Source organism: Musca autumnalis, unplaced genomic scaffold, assembly GCF_047663935.1.
Source record: "Musca autumnalis isolate F117 unplaced genomic scaffold, ASM4766393v1 scaffold_3, whole genome shotgun sequence".
Classification (NCBI taxonomy): Eukaryota; Metazoa; Arthropoda; class Insecta; order Diptera; family Muscidae; genus Musca; species Musca autumnalis.
Window position 1 is genome coordinate 219,443,541 of NW_027411866.1, and position 19,420 is coordinate 219,462,960.

The 19,420-nt window shown below is 39.2% G+C and overlaps 1 protein-coding gene across 2 annotated transcripts in view; it reads right to left on the reverse strand.

Annotated features, from left to right (window-relative positions):
- stnB (stoned B) overlaps positions 1-19,420 on the reverse strand; it is a 32,353-nt gene that overhangs the window by 5,262 nt on the left and 7,671 nt on the right. The window contains exons 2-6 of one of the 2 annotated variants that reach the window (XM_073976875.1): positions 12,563-13,636; positions 12,332-12,500; positions 12,001-12,252; positions 11,523-11,558; positions 1,820-2,001 (exon numbers count right to left, since the gene is read on the reverse strand). In XM_073976875.1, coding sequence (XP_073832976.1) covers positions 1,820-2,001; positions 11,523-11,558; positions 12,001-12,252; positions 12,332-12,500; positions 12,563-13,636 — 1,713 coding nt within the window. The remainder of the gene's footprint in view (positions 1-1,819; positions 2,002-11,522; positions 11,559-12,000; positions 12,253-12,331; positions 12,501-12,562; positions 13,637-19,420) is intronic. The other variant, XM_073976876.1, reaches the window with a different exon arrangement.

Below are 19,420 nucleotides of genomic sequence, written 5' to 3' on the forward strand. Positions count from 1 at the left end.
ATATAGTTCATATTCAAACCTGATCTATATCTGGTAGATATCTTATGATATGTGAAGTATGGACCAAATCGGCCACTCCCTTCACGAGTTATCGTGCACAAAAATGTTCCGAACATGTTCTTACTTTTGTGGGGGAGGTACCGGAAGGAGTGGACCGATATAACCCATTTTCGAACCTAAACTAAGTTTGGCCAAAATTTCGGACCCAATCGGTTGATCCGTTAAAGAATTATCGTGCGAGTTATGACACATTATTATTTTATCAAACCTCTTTTAAAATAAATATTGTTATTCCATTACATTCCCTCGTATTCTATTTATAGCTATTCTTTATTTGCTTTTACTTAGTTTTAGTCTTCATTCTTATTATAATTCTCTAATTATCCATACTTCTTTATTCAAACATTTCTCCATATTCAATTACTCTCATTTCCAATTTTTAGTACTAAACATCAGTTATAAATTTGTGTATTCTTAGATTTAAGTTAGTCTAATTGTAACTCTCAAATGATAATGTTGAATTTTGTCTTAAATAAAAATATTAAAATTGAAATAAAAAGTCTTTGATTTTACAATTACTTAACTTGCGCTCCAGCCAGCCGGACATGACTAAATCAACTCAAAATTATCTAAAACGAATTTCGTCCAAACATACTTGGGGTCTAAAACCATTATTTCGATGAGGCACATTTTGCCCGTATGAAAGTGTATATACCCTCGTTAGCATAAATACTGAGGGTATAAAAAGGTGCAATAATCAGACTACATTGAAGCAGCATAATTCAAAATAGTTCATGTCGTTTCTTCCAGAAAACGAGCAAGACCTCCGCGGCAACCAACGTATCTTCAGACCTTAAATGCAGGAGTGAAATGGCATGCTCTAGCTTTGATCTTAGTATACGTGTGGAGCAAATAATCCTATGTACAGAGTGGGCACCAGACAGACGGTGAAGGTTGACTAACTGCTTGTCGCCGCAATGACACTGATAATACAAAAATGTAGTTTAACTCCCTTTTATTAATTTTCTCGTTAGAGTTAAGCTTGATGATCGAAAATTCTTTGCAAGTGAAATAGGAAAACCAATCACTCGAACCCACACAGTCACCAAATTACGTGACCTGGTTTCGCTTTTAGTTAAGTAGCTCTTTAGACGTATCGACTGTGGGATGGCTTCTCTGTCCTAGAACTTTTGGTTTTTCAAATGCAAATGTGTTTTTATACATTTCACGGATATTTGGCCGTAGAATTGTATTTCTTCATGACAAACGCTTTTTTGCGCTGCCTTTGAAGTTATGAGTTTGGCTTTGAACGCTAACACACCGTGACAACATTTTTCATATGTTTTTCAAGGACGCGGGTTCAAAGTAGTAGTTTAACTCCATTGTAAAGATGCAGCTAGCTATGAAAACGTGTTTTTATATATAGCTGGGCTTGTGGCCGAAATTAACATTAATTAAACTAATACGAGAGAAGAAACTATCAATTGCGAACGTTGACATTCTTCAGTAAACAAAACCGGAAATGAATTGAACACTGACCAGAAAATAATTTTTAGAGACTATGGGCAGCTCTTCTACCAGAAATTGTGACTGTTATCTACAACCAAAATCATTGTACCCCAGAATTTTTTATTCGTGTAGTTTGCAGGATTTTTAGGCCAAGAATTTTTGGAATTTGGGCATCTACTTTACTATACTCAGCAGACCAGATGAAAAACACGTAGAATATTTTGTAATGTCTCTGACCAATATTTCGATGGTTGATTAAAGTAACCACACACTTTCTTATGATGTTGGGTATATCAATCAATCAACTCACCTTGACCTTCTTTTGGCAAACGTGGGCAACGCCAAACAATGGCTCTATGATGATGTTCATATTTCGCCTGACCCGAAGTTACTTCAATCAATGACTCTTGCAGCGTATCAACAGCACCCAATATTCGTTCAATACCTTTAATTTTACCGGTACGTCTGTGTGCTGATTTTACCGAACCATATCTGGAATATAAAAAATTAATAAATATTCAAAAAATATGCACATGAAATGGTAGAAAGAAGAAAATATGTATGAATGAATAAAATGCAGGCAAAAATATTTATTTTGATATGTATTTAGATAAAACATGTTCATGTTACTCAAAATGAAATTTTAGTTAATTTTAAAATTTGTTAAAAATAAGAATGTTTTTATCAACAAATAAACTACAATTCGCAACTATTTTTGTTTTAAATAATAAATTAATAAATGTTTGTTTCTAATTCTGTACACTATTTGTTAGTACAATTAATTTAATTTACTTTAGAATGAGTTATTTTTACATAATGTGTCAATTTTACAACAGCATTTTCAAAATGTCAGTTTAGTATTTAGTTTACAATTCGAAAGGATAGAGATATAGTGGAGTAGAGAGTAGATTTCTGTAAGTTTAGACTACTGTTTTTTGTGTTTGTTATCCATGTTTATGCTAGACACGAATGTTTATCATTTCGTTAAGTTAAATTATACAAAATATTTTTATTAAGAAAATCATTTAATTCAACTTTTCTCGACCCTCGCTTGCTACAAACTATAAAATGTTAATTCAAAAACCGTGAGATAGAAAAAGCTTTTATTGACACAATTAGAAATATTCTGTAAGAATTACCCAATAAAATCACAAAAATATTAAACCTACAATCACGCGATATACGTCTTTATTGAAGCAGTATATCAAAGGAACAAAATTATTTAAATAGTTTAAAAAAATAATTATTGCAACCATTCCTCGCACAATCTGATATGATTCAATATTTTGTAATAATAATGGCGAATTGACCAAAAAGATTTACTTGTAGTGATTAAAAAATGAATTAAAAATTATTGGAAATGACCTCAGTCTGGACTGTTCTTTGCTATCACAAACTTTTTACTTCTAACATCTATGAAATAAAGTTTAAATCAAGGAAGTTTCTACTAACTATATAGCATTTTGATTTCAAACGATTAACATTCCTATTAACATTCCACGATTTCAGTTCGATTTAGACATTGCAATGAGTTATTCACCTTTACATTCGTCGAAATGGGACTATATATCCCTGTAAGCCAGATATTGGACAGAAATTGAGAATTTCGTTTATGGTCAGATCGATTAAGGGCTACACAACCGATATAGTTTTCACCAAAGGGGCTTCCGAATTTTAAACCCATTTTTGAAAAGTTTCAACTTGCAAAATCTGTTGGTGTTTTTGGAACCTTTGAAGTCTTTATCATGACAACTGTGGACGTTCCAAAAAACGTAAAACTTTGTCAATAAATTTGATAGACAGATAAATCGCTATGGCAAATTACAGTTCATTCGGTTGGAAAATGTGTCTAAAATCTTCTAATAACTAAAACCGCCAACTTATATTTAAACATGGACCAATAACAAAATTATTTTGAGAGGAGATTCTCTGAGAGATAAACCGAAATGCAACTGATTCGGTTGATTATGAAATGTAGTCTTGGTCAACTTTTGGTGTAAATATTTTTTGTCGTGGCTGAAGCCTTATTAGGGGACTATGCCAAAGCATGGACTTCCGTAATCCAGAGAACTCGAAATGTGAACTCACTGCTGATTTGGTTGGAAAATGCTGTTAAAATCTTTAATATAAAAATTCCTGCTAGTTTGGTTGCGTTCATAGGTTGCAGATAGACCAGCTGGATTCCAGTCACGAAAACTAGAAAAGTCAGAGAGCCAGTGAGGCCCTGTATGACAAGCCAAGTATTTGACGTTTTCAAAAATCTTACTCTGTTGAACTGGGTAGCCGGCGAAGTAACGATTCAGTATGGCGTGTACGGTCATAAGTTGACAACTGGTGAAGAGAGTCACTGAACTGGGGTTGCAAACGTTCTCGTCGCACGGTGGTATGTTTAGACGTATGTATATATAACAGCCGTATCACCAACCTCCCACACAAAATTTCGGAAAAGTGCAGTTTATGTTTTAATTAATTTCTCGTTGGAATCGAGCTTAATGACCGTTTATTTTTGCAAATGAAAAAGGAAAGCCAAAGATTCGAACCCACACAACCACCACTATGTGACATGCATGTTTCGCCTTTGGTAGACGCTCTTCAGACATATCGGCTGTGGAGCGGCTTCTCTGTCATCGAACTTTTCTTCATTCAAATGCATTTTTTCCTCTCGAATTTTGATTTTTGTTGTAACAACTTGTATTCGCTGCTCCCATTACGACGGTGCAAGTTTTTTTTCAGGAGCAAGTCCATACTTCCTGAGAAAATGGCATGAAAGCTGAAACCCGGTATGGCAATCGTAATATTTTGCCTAAAGTTAAATCAAGTTCTAAGATGGACCTTATCGGTCCACTACTTCGGCTACCTCCCCCACAAAAGTTCAAAACTTCTCGTTAAAATGGTGCAGACGATAACTCTCGAAGGCAGTAACCGATTTGGTCCATACCTTGGACGTGATAATGCTTCTACGAGACATAGATCATAGATTAAGAATATAGCCTATATATATGTCAACTCCTTCGGGTTACACCCACACAAAAATTTCGGAAAAGTGCAGTTATGGACCTCCTCCCGAATCGTTTTGATTTTACGATGGTACAAGTTTTTTAAGTGGCATACTTCTTAAGAAAATGATTTGAAAGTTGTAAAAAACCCCTACTGATTTCTTCGAATATTAAATAAAATTTTAAGGTGGTGCTTAAAGGTCCACTCCTTCTGGTACCTCCCCAACAAAAGTTCGAAAATATTCGCTAAAAAGGTACGCGCGATATCTTATAAACGGAGCAACCGATTTGGTCCGAACTTCCAAATATTTTGTCCTAACTTAGTTTATGTGCATAAGTGGACCATATCGGTCTACTCCTTGGGGTAAAATCAAAAAATTTTTGTGCTTTTAAGGGTGTGTTCGAGGATACTTTGGCAAATTTCACCGAAGGTACTCCTAGTGGCTCTGTTTACAGCGATATTATGTTTTTCGTATGCAAGTCCATGATTCATGATATAATAAAAGCTCTAAATTATATGATGACCATTCTGGAGGAATGACTCCTAAAATAAGACCCACTTCCAAAATTTACTATGTCGGTTCATTCCTTTAGGTACCTCCCTGCAAAACTTTTGAAAACCCTCTTAATACATACATTTTTTAGGAACAAAGTGTTTCAATTCACACATGCTGAGGGTATATCTCTGTCGGCAAAGTCGACTGATACTTTTTTACTTGTTTTATGGTCCTTTACATACATATACACAGAAAAAGTTGATTGTTTTTCCTTACATATAATACATGAAATAGTTTTGATACACATGCACAAATAATTATTTATCATACTTCCTCACTATTTACACTTGCACCCGATTGTTTTTTTCCGCCCATTTAAAATGTGGGATAATCAATTATATGTTTGGACGCCTGTCGTACGTGGAATTCAGGAACAAGAAGTCCAATCCCCGTAGAGTGAAACGGGGAGTCCTCTCCTGTATTCCACCCCCTCCAACGAGATCATAACGTATTCGGATGATTGTACGTACCTTCTCCGATGTCATTTGTGAAATGCTGATCTCCTATTTGATTGATCTTACTACCTTTTTCCACGCGAGAAATATGCAAATATCCGCCTCTAAATCTATGGCCACCCTGTTCACCACATTGACTGCAGAGGTGAGCCCTAAGTTGAATGTCATGGTCGATGGTAGCAGAACTCCGATCACCAACTACCCCAAGACTCTAGGGTCATATTCGACAGCATGTTCTCGTCGTCCGCGCATACCACAGCTATCTGCGACTAGCTGAAATGTATGAACATGCTCCTCAAGTTCCTAGCAGCACTTGTGGTGCAGATAAAGAAACCTGGTTGACCACATATAACGCGATATGTCGGTCTGTGGTGTGCTATGTGGCGCAAGTTTGCTCCGCGAGTTTATGTGATACGCAATGGAATAATATTTAAACCTGTCAAAATTCCGTTCTGAGCAACAGTGTACCTCTTCATGACTTCAGTGTACCATCTACATAAGCAGGCGAAGTTTCTTCAAGTACAGCAACGCAATGAGGTGCTTTCGTTGACGTACTTGCTTGGGTGTTACCGTGAGAGCCATGTGGTGGTAGACCCGACACACCCAGGTACATCAAGATCTACAAGCATATCAAGCAGGATTGACAAGCATTCACACGGACGCAGTTACTAAGGCCATAAGCGACTATAGAGTGAATAAAGTATTCGGAGTACACCAGAGTAGTTTTGGCTCAACTACGCTCGGGATATTGCAGTCGCCTAAATTCTTATAAGGCAAAACATTTGCGCAGCATCTGTGGTTTACATCCCATCGAAGCAGCAAAATTCCTGGAACTGGAGATAGACCCAGAGCCAAATAGAGCAAAATAACGCTGTTACAACAACAACAACACATCATATTGCACTCAACTTGCCCAATAGCTGTATAAGACTGGAGACGACCCGCCGATAAGGTGTATGTATTAGTTAGTTTGCACAATCTGGAATGAAGAACGCGTAGCGATGATTGAAAAGTGAGCATCATCTGTCCCGTTCACAAAAGGAGATAAGAATGTGTGCTCAAATAGTAGGGGATAGTAGGGGCTGCTCCCTATTGCATAGAAGAAAGTTTCTGGGATATTGTGTGAACGATTTAAGACTATGATCAATGAAATAATTGAGTCCTACAAATTCGGCATTAAACCTGGCAAATCCACCATTTACCTTGCGGCAAATCCTGAAAAAGACCGAAGAGATGCAGATCGACCTTAAACATCTTTTTGTCGATTATGAGACCGCCTTCGACAATCCTCCACCTTCAAAGGTATTCCAAGGCATGTCTGATGTTCGAATGTTTTTAAATTTTTTAAGTTAGAGCATATTTTACTATTCCGGAAAAATTTTCCGAACAGCCGAACAACCTCCTCCGAACCTCCGAACAAAAACACCCTCTCAACATGCCATTTCGAAGTTAAACGGAACCCCATAACCAAACTACAGCCACTTCGGGCCGAATATGTGGATAAAAAACTTCAAATTACCTGAAATCGGGTGGTACCGCTATATGGGAGCTGTACCAAAACCTTATTTACTTACTTAGCTGGCCCATGACAGAACATTATTTCCATAGGCCGAACTAAGAAAATATCTCCAATTCTCTATATTTGTTGCTTCGCACTCTGGAATACCGCGCCTTTTCATCTCTGTTTGCGCCATCTATTCCTTGGCCTGCCAATTATGCGTGCACCGCCAAGCGGTTCGTATTTATACGCCTTTTAGTGGGTTCATCTTCGCCCATTCTTATGAAATGGCCTAGCCAACGCAATCGCTGCATCTCGGTACGTTTATCTATACTGATGTCGTCATATAGCAGATACAGCTCGTGGTTCGTGTGACGTCAACGCAGATTGGTCCGTAGATCTTTCGAAGAATTTTTCTCTCAAACACACCAAGCACTGTTACGCATGTACCCAGGCTTCGGAGCCATACATCAGCACGGAGCCATACATCAGCAATTCTTCTTTTTATTTCACAACTGGGTACCTATTCTGTAACTTTTTAACAACTTTACTCATTGTTTATTTTACAACAATTGCATTTGTTTGTTTTGTAGTTGTTACAAAAGAAATTTTAACAACTTTTCAATCGATAAAAGTTACAGAATAGGCCTACTGATGTCGTTTGTTGTGTTTACGCAGGTGCCGAGGTAGACGAAGTATTTTACTACCTTAAAATTATAGGAACCAAATTCCACAGTTGGTCCGAGCTCAATGGACGCATTGCGCGTCGACACCATCAACTTGGTCTTCTCATCGTTTACCGCCAGACCTTCATAGAGGTATCAGTTACTTCTTGTACTGATCGTTCCATGATGTCTATATTAAGCAAGTAACGTGATTGTGAAACTTCTTTTGAAATTTGCCTCTCGTATAACCTTTTCCAGCAGGATTTTGAAGAGATCACACGAAAGACTGTCTCCTTGTCTGAAACCTCTTTTGATACAAAACTCTTCGGAGAGGTTCTTTCCTATTTTAACTGAGGATCTCGTGTCAGTTAAAGTCATTTTACAAAGCCGGATGAGCTTTGTGGGGATACTAAATTCAGACATGGCTTGGAATACCTTTGAACGCAGCGGGCTGTCGAACGCTGCTTTATAATCGACAAAAAGGTGGTAGGTGTCGATCTGCATCTCTTGGGCCTTCTCCAGGATTTGTCGCAGGGTAAATAGCTGTTCAGTGGTAGACTTGCCAGGTCTAAAGCCGCATTGGTATGGTCCAATTATCTCGTTGACCATAGACAATAGGGAGTAGACTTATGCCCCTATAGTTAGAGCATACAGTCTTATCCCCTTTCTTGTGGACGGGGCACAGGATACTCAGGTTCCAATCGTCGGGTACTCGTTCTTTCTGCCTGATGGTGCTACCTAGCTGATGAATACACCTTATCAGCGCCTCCGGTTTTGAACAGCTCGGCTGGTAAGCCATCGGCTCCTGCTGCCTTATTATTCTTCAGCCGGTTTATTGCTGTCTTTACCTCATCTTGGCTGGGCGGTATACATTCAATACCATCTTCTGGGATTGGGTCTGTGATATCTTTGTCATCTTCGCTGCTATTGGATACCAACAGTTTTGAAAAATGTTATTTCCATATGTTGTGATTGCAGCTTACCGATGTATAACTTTCGTGTTGTGTCTGTTCGTACTTTGTTTGCTACATTTAACCACCTTTGCTGCAACAAGGTAGTGGTCCGAGTCTATGTTTGCTCCTCAGAACGAACGCACATACAACACACTCGATGAATGTCTTCCATCTATCACAACGTGATCAATTTGATTTCTTGTTTTCTGATCTGCCAGGTGCCCTTATGAATGTCGAGATGTTGAAATCTGGTGCTGTTAGTTACCATGTTTTTTGCCGCTGCGAAGTCTATCAGCCTCATACCATTGTCAGATGTTTCACTGTGGAGACTGAATTTTCCGACTGTTGGGCCAAAGATATTTTAATGTTATGGGCAGGACAACGGTCATATGTTTCTTCTAAGCGTTCATAAAATATATCTTTGGTCAGTTCGTCCTTGTTTTCAGTGGAAGCATGAGCGCAAATAAAGCTGATGTTGAAGAATTTTGTTTTTATTCGAATTGTAGCAAGTCTTTCATTCACTGGTGTGAAGCGGGAGACCAGGTGTTTCAACCTCCGACCAACTACAAGTCCGCAACCAAACTCATGCTTTGTGTCATGGCAGCTGTAATACAGTGTGTCACCTTTAGGTGTTGATGTGACGCCTTTCCCATTCCATCGTATTTCCAGTATGGCAGTTATGTCGGCCTTGTATTTTTCAAGTACATCTTCCAATGCGTAAACTGCACCTTCTCTATAAAGAGTGCTAACATTCCAGGTGCAGATTCGCAGATCATGGTCCTTAAAACGTTTGCGGGGGTCGTCAACTTTTGAGGGATTTATTTTTCTTTTCTTTTGTGTTTTCATAGTAGACTGCTTTTTCTAGGGGAGGGTTACTAACCCTGCTTTTAACGTTCTTTTGGGTGAACGCGCGGCACGTTTTAGCACATTTTACCCCAGGTGACACCACGAGGAGGTCAGTGTCCACTTGATATGAAAGATAAATCCTGGGCTTTGCCATGTTAAAGCCGGTCAGGACCGTTCCTTGGTATCTTTCATCCCCTACGTCACCCCAAATCCTATGATCATAATTTTTTGTGGGGAAGTTTCGGTACCATTGGATTGTTTTACTTTTATATTTTTACTATTCCGAACAAACTTTTCCGAACTTCCGAACAACCTCCACCCAACAACCTCCACCGAACCTCCGAATTTACGAATAACCTCCTCTGAACTTCCGAACAACATGCCATTTCCGCCTTCAACGGAAGTCCATAATCAAATTACAGCCAATATTTGGATAAAAACTTCAAAATACATGAAACTTAGTGGTACCGCTATATGGGGGCTATACCCAAACCTGGATCTATGTCCACAATTTTTGGTGGGGAACTTTCTGTACCATTGAGAACCCCAAATTCGGGCTGAAAAATAACATAAAATCCTCAAAATACCTGAAATCGGGTGGTACCGCCATATGGGGGCTATAGAAAAATATGGTTTTGGTTTCATTTCGATTGGTCAACTGCAAATGCGTGGAAAATGAGTTACTAGATTTGAACTAAAGAAACACCAAAGCAAAAAAACAGACACGGAAAAATTCATTTGTTTACCACCAATTGTTTCACAAAATAAAAATGGGGATTTCTGAGTGAAATCGGACACTTTTTTCAAACGAGGTTTTTGATTTCCTTTATTTTTTGCTGTGGTGCTGCTACCATCAGCAAAACATTTCAGTATTTTTTTGAAAAAGTCGAATTCTATAAAAACTATATGCAAAGAAATACTCATAACTTCTTTAATATTGGTCCAGTTTGAAAAAAAATAATTTTTTTATGTTTTGTTGTTTTATCAGTTATCTAATAAAAAATGGAAAAAAATTCTGCACAGTGGACTTGAATGCAATTTTCGCGATTTAATATTTAAAATCAAATTTTAACAATGATTGACCCCTGCGTTTTTTTGATTTTTTTTTTTTTTTGTATTAAAATATGATCAATTACAAAAAAGTGGGATTCGAGTGAACTACTGCTCGGGAATTATATGATTGAGCATCCGAACCAAATAATCTACAAAATATTAAAGGGATATTTTCTTCAAATGATGATTATTTAATTACTAAAGAGGATATGAATATGATTTTTTTTTTTCTATTTTAAGTTAATAGCCGATAAAACAACAAAACATACTAAAAATATTTTTTTTTTTAAATTGGACCAATATTAAAGAAGTTATGAGTATTTCATTACAAATAGTTTTTACTTTACGACTTTTTCAAGGCGCGATATCTCTGGAGCCTTTGGTCAAAAAAATCTGAAGATATACTGAAATATTTTGCTGATGAGCAGCATCACCACAGCAAAAAATTAAGGAAATCAAACACCTCAGTTTGAAAAAGTGTCCGATTTCACTCAGAAATCACCAAATATAAATACCCAGAAGTGAGTATTTATCCGGCATTAATTTATATTATCCCTCATATACCCAATTTACCCACTTTCCATCTCTAATATGTAAATTCAAATTCAATGTACTTCTTACAGTGCATTTCTCTAACCACTTTAGGGATGTGCAGACGAAAACAGAGGCGGGATAAATGTGTAGATCCCTACAGATTTACAAATTGGGGGGAGGGTTTGGGGTTAGGTGTTAAATATTGTTATCATCATTACATATTATTATTATTACTAAATAACATTATGTGCCGATAGTTTTCAAATTAATAATTTATAAAACAATCAAAAAACATAAACAATATCGGCCCCAATTAATACAAATTCTCAAAACCTAATTTTATAAAATGAATTAGTATTTCCAATATTTGTTAGAATTATTAATTAACAATTAATTAATTAAAAAACACACAGTCCTGCAATTTCAGACTGCAAGACGAACGAACAAAGAAATTACCTTGAATTCATATTTGGCCATGATGATGTTGAAATACTAAGCAAAGGACGAGAAAAATTGAAGATATTTAGAATTGGTGATATTTACCCAAAGTAGGTAGGTATGTATGTATGGTTAATTAGTATGTTAAATTTAATGTTGTTGAAAATTGTGGTGGTGGTGGTGGATAAAAAAATTGTTGTGTAAATGATTAAATTGTGTAAAATTTCAATAAGATTGTTTGAACTTGAAGAGGAGAGGAAATTCAAGATTTTTCGTTGAAGGATAGTTTATTAGAAAAACTTAGTGGAAGTTAAAAATTTGTGGTATTGAACACCTAACACGTTGCATTTTTTCTGTTCGGTTAAATGTGCTGAAATATTTGGAAAAATTCACACAAAAGTGCCAAACATTAGTGTTTCCAAACAAGTGGCCCAACGAAACCCTTAAAACAACTTACAAATATCACTTCGAAAAGAAAAAACTCTCCTCAACTTACCTGAAATGTTTTTCTACACGGAATAAATAAATCCAACATTCGGGTATAGGAAACCGTACAGAAACATCTTCACAGGGAATTTGACCAAGTTTACGTGATGTAAAGCCCGGTACAAGAATATCGGCACGCAGCTCCACCTTATTGCCGATCACAATCCATTGGGCCTTAAGTTGTAGAGGAAGTTCACGATTTTTAGGCGGTCTTACACGGAAGCGCAGCAATTCAATATAATTTGCATCAGGGGGTTGGAATCTAAGGCGGATGGAGTGCAGAATAGTATTCAAAGTATAACAAATAAATAATCTCAATTTATCAAAAAGTTCCAGTTTACCTTATAAGCCTAGATTTTTCATATTCTTCCTGATCAACCACACTATGAAATTCAACTGCCTCCAGTCTGATCCATTCTTCAGTGGCCACGGGTATAATATCATGGCGGCCCACCACTTCCTTACCTTGGCGCCACATGTCATTTACACCCAGTTCAATCATGGGCATGCCTTTAACAAAATTCACAAAATTAACCCGTCATTCCTAAAAAAAAATCTTCCCCAACCCTTACCTGTTAGGAAAGCCAAAAAGAACACCCTAACACGGGCAATTTGTTTCAAAATCTTGCCCTCAATATCTTGCTCCACAACAATTTCATCGACCGCAGTTACTTGCACCTCCTCCATTTTGTAGGTCAAAGCCCTCTCCCTTAGGGCAGGCAAACGGAATAAGGCCTCCTCAATGCATACGGAAAATTGTTTCATATCCTCATAGTTCATGGACCCAACTTTAAAGAGCTGCGATGATTGTGGTGCATGTTCAACGGGTAAACCCAACTTCTTAAGATCACTGCCAAACTCCTTGACTCCCTCATAATCACCCGCAATGGCATATTGTGCAAATTTAGTTAGCTTATTGGTAATCCGCTCAGCTTTGGTAACCTGACCAGGTCTCACACCGGGTCTTTCCTTATAGAATATATATTGCAATTTCATGGTGAATATTTTCCCAAATTGATCGTATTGTTGGGCACCAATTTCCGACACCGAATACGACGGTTGTAACGGCAACTCTTGGAACGGTTGCTTATCATTGGCGGTATTGAGCAGCTGAACAACGGGTATATCATTTTGTATAACCAAACGCACAAAGATTTTCTTCCAAAATCGTTGACCGGTAATCTTTTTCTTATTTGGCTGACGCAATTGCATCTCCCAACCGGGTCCAACATAATGCAGCCGGGGGAAATCTTCAAGTGGTTGTGAAACATCCTCATCGAAGAGTGGTGTCTGTGGTGTATCTTGGGAATCTGTGCGTTTAAGTGATGCATCTGTTTCACCCGGAGCTGGAAAGCCACTATCTTCAAAGGGATTAACAACCGCTGAGGTGTCATCATCATCATATTGTCCTGCGGGAGCGGCTCGTGTTGGAGGTGGTGGTGCCAATTGTGGCGCCACAGCACTGGCACCTTCTGTTTTGGGTCTTATGACAACATTGAAATCTTTCTCTACCGACTCGACGGACTCTGAGCGTACCGGGGCTTTCATGGCATAGAATTCGTCATCATCATTGCCAAAGCCATCTGCAGAATCACCAAATGCATCGACACCTGACTTCGGGGTACCAAAAGCACTGTCGCCCCATGCTGAAAGATACACATAATTTAAGGTTAGTATGTTGGATTATAAAAATACTTCTTCACATAAAAACAAGTAAGAAAAGACTACAGTCGAACGAGCCGACTATGTGATACCCTACACCACACTACAAAAGAAAGTGTCAACCGATTTAGTTCAAACTTTGCACATCGTAATATTTTTTTGGAAACTTAGATCAGTAGTAGCAACTATTTCGCTTGGCTCAGACCCCCTTCCAATCATCGTCGTCCATCCAACTGCATAACCTCTGAACACCGTTCTTTTCTTAAGAATTTTCCGGGATATCATCACAGCTTTAGCCGCTCACTACATACCATATAGTCGAATACTCGAAAATAGAACAAACTTCTTAGCAGGGGCGTTGTCCACAATTTACTCAGTCCTGTTCCCATGTTAACATTGCTTTGGTCACTTACTAGCCTGTTGACTCCAAGCCTATTGATCTAGCATTACACGCCTTTTTCCAAACACGAAACAGTCATGGTATCTCTTGACCTATCGGAGACCATTTGATGTCGTCAGCCATTACAAGCTGTCTGTAGACATTGAGAAGACTTCCATGCAGCCGTGTTTGAAACGTTGAACAATCAACTGTATGTGTGGAAATAACAAGGCGAAGAACCGTAACGTCGTCTGCTCAAGCCACGTCTATTTTCGACAAGATCAGAAGTAGGAGCAAGGTTCTCAAGTGCCTCATAAGCTTCACCTGGTAGACCTATTATGAAGTAAGCCACGCGACGCCAGTGTGGTGTGCAGTGGATGAAGATTTTACCGGTACATCATCGCAACAAAATATTGTCTACGCAGTACCAGGTTCGAATGGCATTCACACTGATGGAGTTGCGTAGGCAGTGCAAATATAAACACGTTGAAGCTTTCAATGTGAGCACCTACCTTACGACTTATCTCACAGACTTATCACACTGTGAATACAATGCGTCTACCAACGCCCCCGCACAATCGGCAGGGTTCCAAGTAACACCTGCAATGCATCCGTGGTCTCAGTCTGACTCATAGACAGATATTCGCCGACTTAAAACATAAGCCGATCTAAAACAGACTCAGCATTCCATACAGGAGCACCATATGTTGCACTGGTAACAAATAGCCCATCAGTCCACAAGACCTTTCTGAGTATGGTCAAGTGGAAACAGCTTCAAGCGATCAAAAGGTGGAAGGAAATTAATCTTCTCAGCCATAGTCCGTATGCCATATTCACCAATCCGAATGTGGGTCGACGACTATGGGCTATTCTGTCTTTCGCAGCATTAGCACCACCTTGTCACTCACCACCTCGGTCACTCCAGACCTCCACAATACCTGTGGTCTGCTTAATAAAACTGTCCAGCTCGATATGAGTCTCACCATCATTCATCTTAAACAGGCCATCAACATACGCACATATTTTCAAAGTAGTCGCTAGCTCAGCTGAGAATCCATCACGAGTTCCAAATAAATGGACCACAGATTGATACCTGAGGGTAGACTCGTTCCACATCTGTCCGTACCGTCTCACTGGATCCGATGGCACAAGCCACTCTTCCACTAATATAACGTGACTAGAGAACAAACTCCCGACACCTTGTCTTTGACAACTTAGCGAGCACACTACCCAAAGAAAGAAAGTCAATGGTACCCTTAACGTCCACAAATATTCCAAGGACAAACTTGACCCGCTCAGACTATTCTGAATATTTATCCCCGCATCCACATTAATTATACCCTCGATAAAACCAAACTGATGCGGAGGCAATCCGTAGCTGTAGCACTCGTTAAGCCTTGCCACGATAATCGTCTCCAGCACTATTTCCAAGTACTGGGAGAAAACTTATGCCCCGATAGAAGCGAGAAGCGATTACTCCTCACACGATCAGGCGACAACTCGAGGCTGTTTTCAAACACGCAAGAAGTACCTATGATGAATGCAATCACTGAGAACTGACTCAATAAACTCAGACATGACTTTCCAGATGGCTATTTACATCCTTCATATCGTCTATAGCTGGAGATTTTGTACTACTAATTAGATCAGAACTAATACTATACACAACTTCAAAATTGTTCAACTCCGGAGGCTCCCCCAATTCCCACACAATGGAGGAATTGATTGAATCTCCAACCCTGGAAAGAATGTACCAAACATTTTCCGTCCACCCCGAGGGAGAGGTTGCGTGTTAACACCTGTATATCAACGTGACGCTTAAACCCACTATGTCAACACACAGAGTACTTTTCCTCTGGGATCATCCCTGTTGTCATGTAAAAAGCCCCTCCAATTGTCTTCTTTACTCCTAGACATCATGTCCTTATACATCTTAATAACAGCAAGGTACTTAGGTTTACACTAAGCCAGATCCTCCGCATTGGTTCGCCTCCTCAGACTCCACTCCGCCTAAGACCCAGCTCACGGGTTTACCTTTCGACCTTACTTTTCTTCACCAAACGGCGCACAATGGTTCAGGAATCGATTTTCCTGGCCAAAAATAAAAATTTTGTTTTGTCAAAGATATTTAGTTACTATTTGGGTTCGACAGTAAACATATTGAAACTAAGGAAACCAAAAAATTAGGTCAAAATATTGGAAGGTGTGGGCGTGGTGGCCTTAAAGACGAACATTTTCCCCATTTTTGGGAAATACGTAATTTTTGCACATTTCTGCAACTACCAGACCGAATTTGACCGCTTATAATTCGTCTGAAAGCTGATTGTGTTATCTATTTAACAAAAAAAATAACTATAAATATGTCTCTATCTGTTCAAAAGTTACAGACTTTTGACCAGGATAAAACTATTCTGAACCACTGTGCGGCATCTGCCAAGATGTACGTCATTCACTCCTCTCATCCACTTGCTCAAGATGCTGACGTGGTCATATAACATCAGTGTCTTAAAATCCTCTAATGACATAACTGCATCCCTGACGCTGTTCGCCATGACCTCAATCAGACAATGTTCACTAACTTCCCAGTCTTCGCAAATCTAAACAGATAAACTGTCACTGCTGTCACAATTACATCCATCACGTCAATGTCGCAAACACCAGACCATTTGGCCCATACTTTGCACATCGTAAAATTTCTAGCAGATTTAGATGACCAGTCTGACAAAGACTAAGGCAGGGCTTTCTACATCTCCAACGCTGTCCGCTTCAAAGCTGGAAAGGCAGTAATCGGCGAAAACGAGGAAGCCAAACCAAACAGCGAAGAGGTTTTACCTCCCAGCAAAAATGCTGTTATCACCGACTCTCAAGAAGCCCGTTTACTGGAGGACCAATGATTGAGGTCATCCAGATAAACCTCCATCGGAGCGAGACGGCAACCATGGCCCTGATGGAGCAAATTAATACAGGTAAAATCCATATTGGCTTGATCCAGGAACCTTAGACTATTCAGAACAAGGTCTCTGGACTAAACCATATAAACTACCAACAGTTTTATGCAAATACAGGGTCTCGACCGAGAACAGGGTCTCGACCGAGAACCTGTATAATATGTCGCAAAAACTTATGTTTTCTTTTCTCTCCAGAGTTGTCAACATCGGACGCAACTGTGCTGAAGCTGGGGAATGACAACATATACCTCGCGTCATTATATTTGCCTTTCGACTCGCCGACACTACCACCTACGTCGGAGCTGCAGCGATTGGTGAGGAAAGCAACACAAACAGGTAACGAAGTACTAGTAGGTAGTGATGCTAACTTACACCACATTGCATGGGGTAGTACTAATACTAACAAAAGGGGCCAAGCCCTTTTAGATTTCTTGAATACTAACGACCTAATTACCCTTAACATAGGAAATAAAGCCACCTTTGTTAACAAGATTATGGAAGAGGTATTAGATATAACAATATGTTCCGAAAATCGTATAAACGATGTGCAGAATTGGAGGGTCTCGGAAGAGCACTCCTTCTCAGATCATCGGTATATAAGATTTGAACTAACACGGCCACTGCCGAAACCTATACGTTTCCGAAATAAATCCAAAACCAAGTGGATAAAATTTGGAAAACTAATAAAATAAAGGCTAGGGCACGATAGCTATGAATGACTAAGCACGGAAGATATAGACAGAAATGTCAACATTATAACGGAGGTCTTAGTAAAGTCATTCGAAGAAAGTTGTCCCCTTCGAGAGAGGAAATCTGCCTACGAAAAACACTAGATGACAGGTGAAATTCGAAACAAAGGCAAAGAGGTCCGAAGGCTTTTCAACAGAGCTCGACGTAAAAAATTAGCTGTATTCTGGGACAACTATCACACAAAACTTAAAGAATACAACAAAATGACTAGAACTAGCGTACAACTGGGCTAGACCAAGAGGTCTTAACGTAAACCCGGAAAAAACGGAAATATGTCTGTTCACTAGAAAAACTAAACTGGGACAATTTGGAGAACCAGTTTTCCTAAACAAGACAATAAAAATTTCCAACAAAGTTAAATATCTGGGAGTAATCCTGGATAGGAAACTTAAATGGAAAGACCATATTCAAGAAAGAGCTAACAAAGCTTATACATGTTGGTCAACCTGTAGAAGAGCTATTGGCTCCAAGTGGGGTCTTAATCCTAGGATGACACACTGGCTATACAAAAGCGTAGTTAGACCTATTCCAACATACGCTTCAGTAGTCTGGTGGACAGCTATGGATAAAAAGTGTAATATTAAAATACTACAGAAAGTCCTACGAATGTGCTGTTTGAGTGTAAGCGGCGCAATGAGGACAACACCAACGATGGCATTAGAAACTATTCTATATATACACCCAATAGAAATCCAGATAATGTATGAAGCGGCTGTCGCAGCTATCCGAATTAAAGCGATGGACGAGTGGATCAGTAAGGACCACGTAACACACCATCAAAACATTCTACGGGTAACAACGGGAAAGTCAATTGATAACATTGTAACGGACCGTATGCCTGAAACAATTGTAGCTGCCTCATGCGAGGCATTAATTCCAGACAGAGACTCGTGGATCGGCGGAACTCTAGCACAAATGCCGACTGGAAACTGTTGTTATACAGACGGCTCCATGCTAGGTGGGAGAACGGGACTGGGTCTTTTTATTGAAGAACCAGAGACCGAAATATCTCTTCGTTTGCCGGATCACAATACGGTCCATCAAGCGGAGATCCGAGCGATTACAGAGTGTCTGAACTGGCTTAATGCCAACACGAGACCAATTACTGTAAACGTCGTTACGGACAGAAAACTGCAATAAAAGCAATAACATCCAAAACAGTAACATCACAAACAGTCTTGGATTGTATAAATTCAATCAAGCTATTCTCAACAAGGCTCGTTGCGTATAATATGGGTACCGGGACTTGCGGGGAATAGAGGCAATGAGATAGCAAATTCTCTGGCAAAAAATGGAAGGGAATTAGCAACAGTAAACTTAGAGAACGCAAAGCCACTAAACGCGTCTCGGCTGGAGTTAAAAACTTGGGTAAAAAATGCCCACTTATCCCTATGGAATAGAGAGGAATTGGGGAAAACCGCAAAATTCCTATGGGGAGACTCAAATGAGGAAAAAACTAAAAACCTATTACTGCTAGGTAAGGCAGAGTTGAGTAGACTTACAGGTGTCCTTACAGGTCTCCTGGGTTTACAAGCTCATCTGCACAAAATTAATTGTGCAGACAACAGCGTATGCAGGGCATGCGGAGAAGATGACGAAACATTGGAGCATTTTCTCTGCCAATGCCCCGCTTTCGCAAACATCAGATCCCAGTTTTTAGGGAACGGCACAATACCAGATCTTAATCAGGT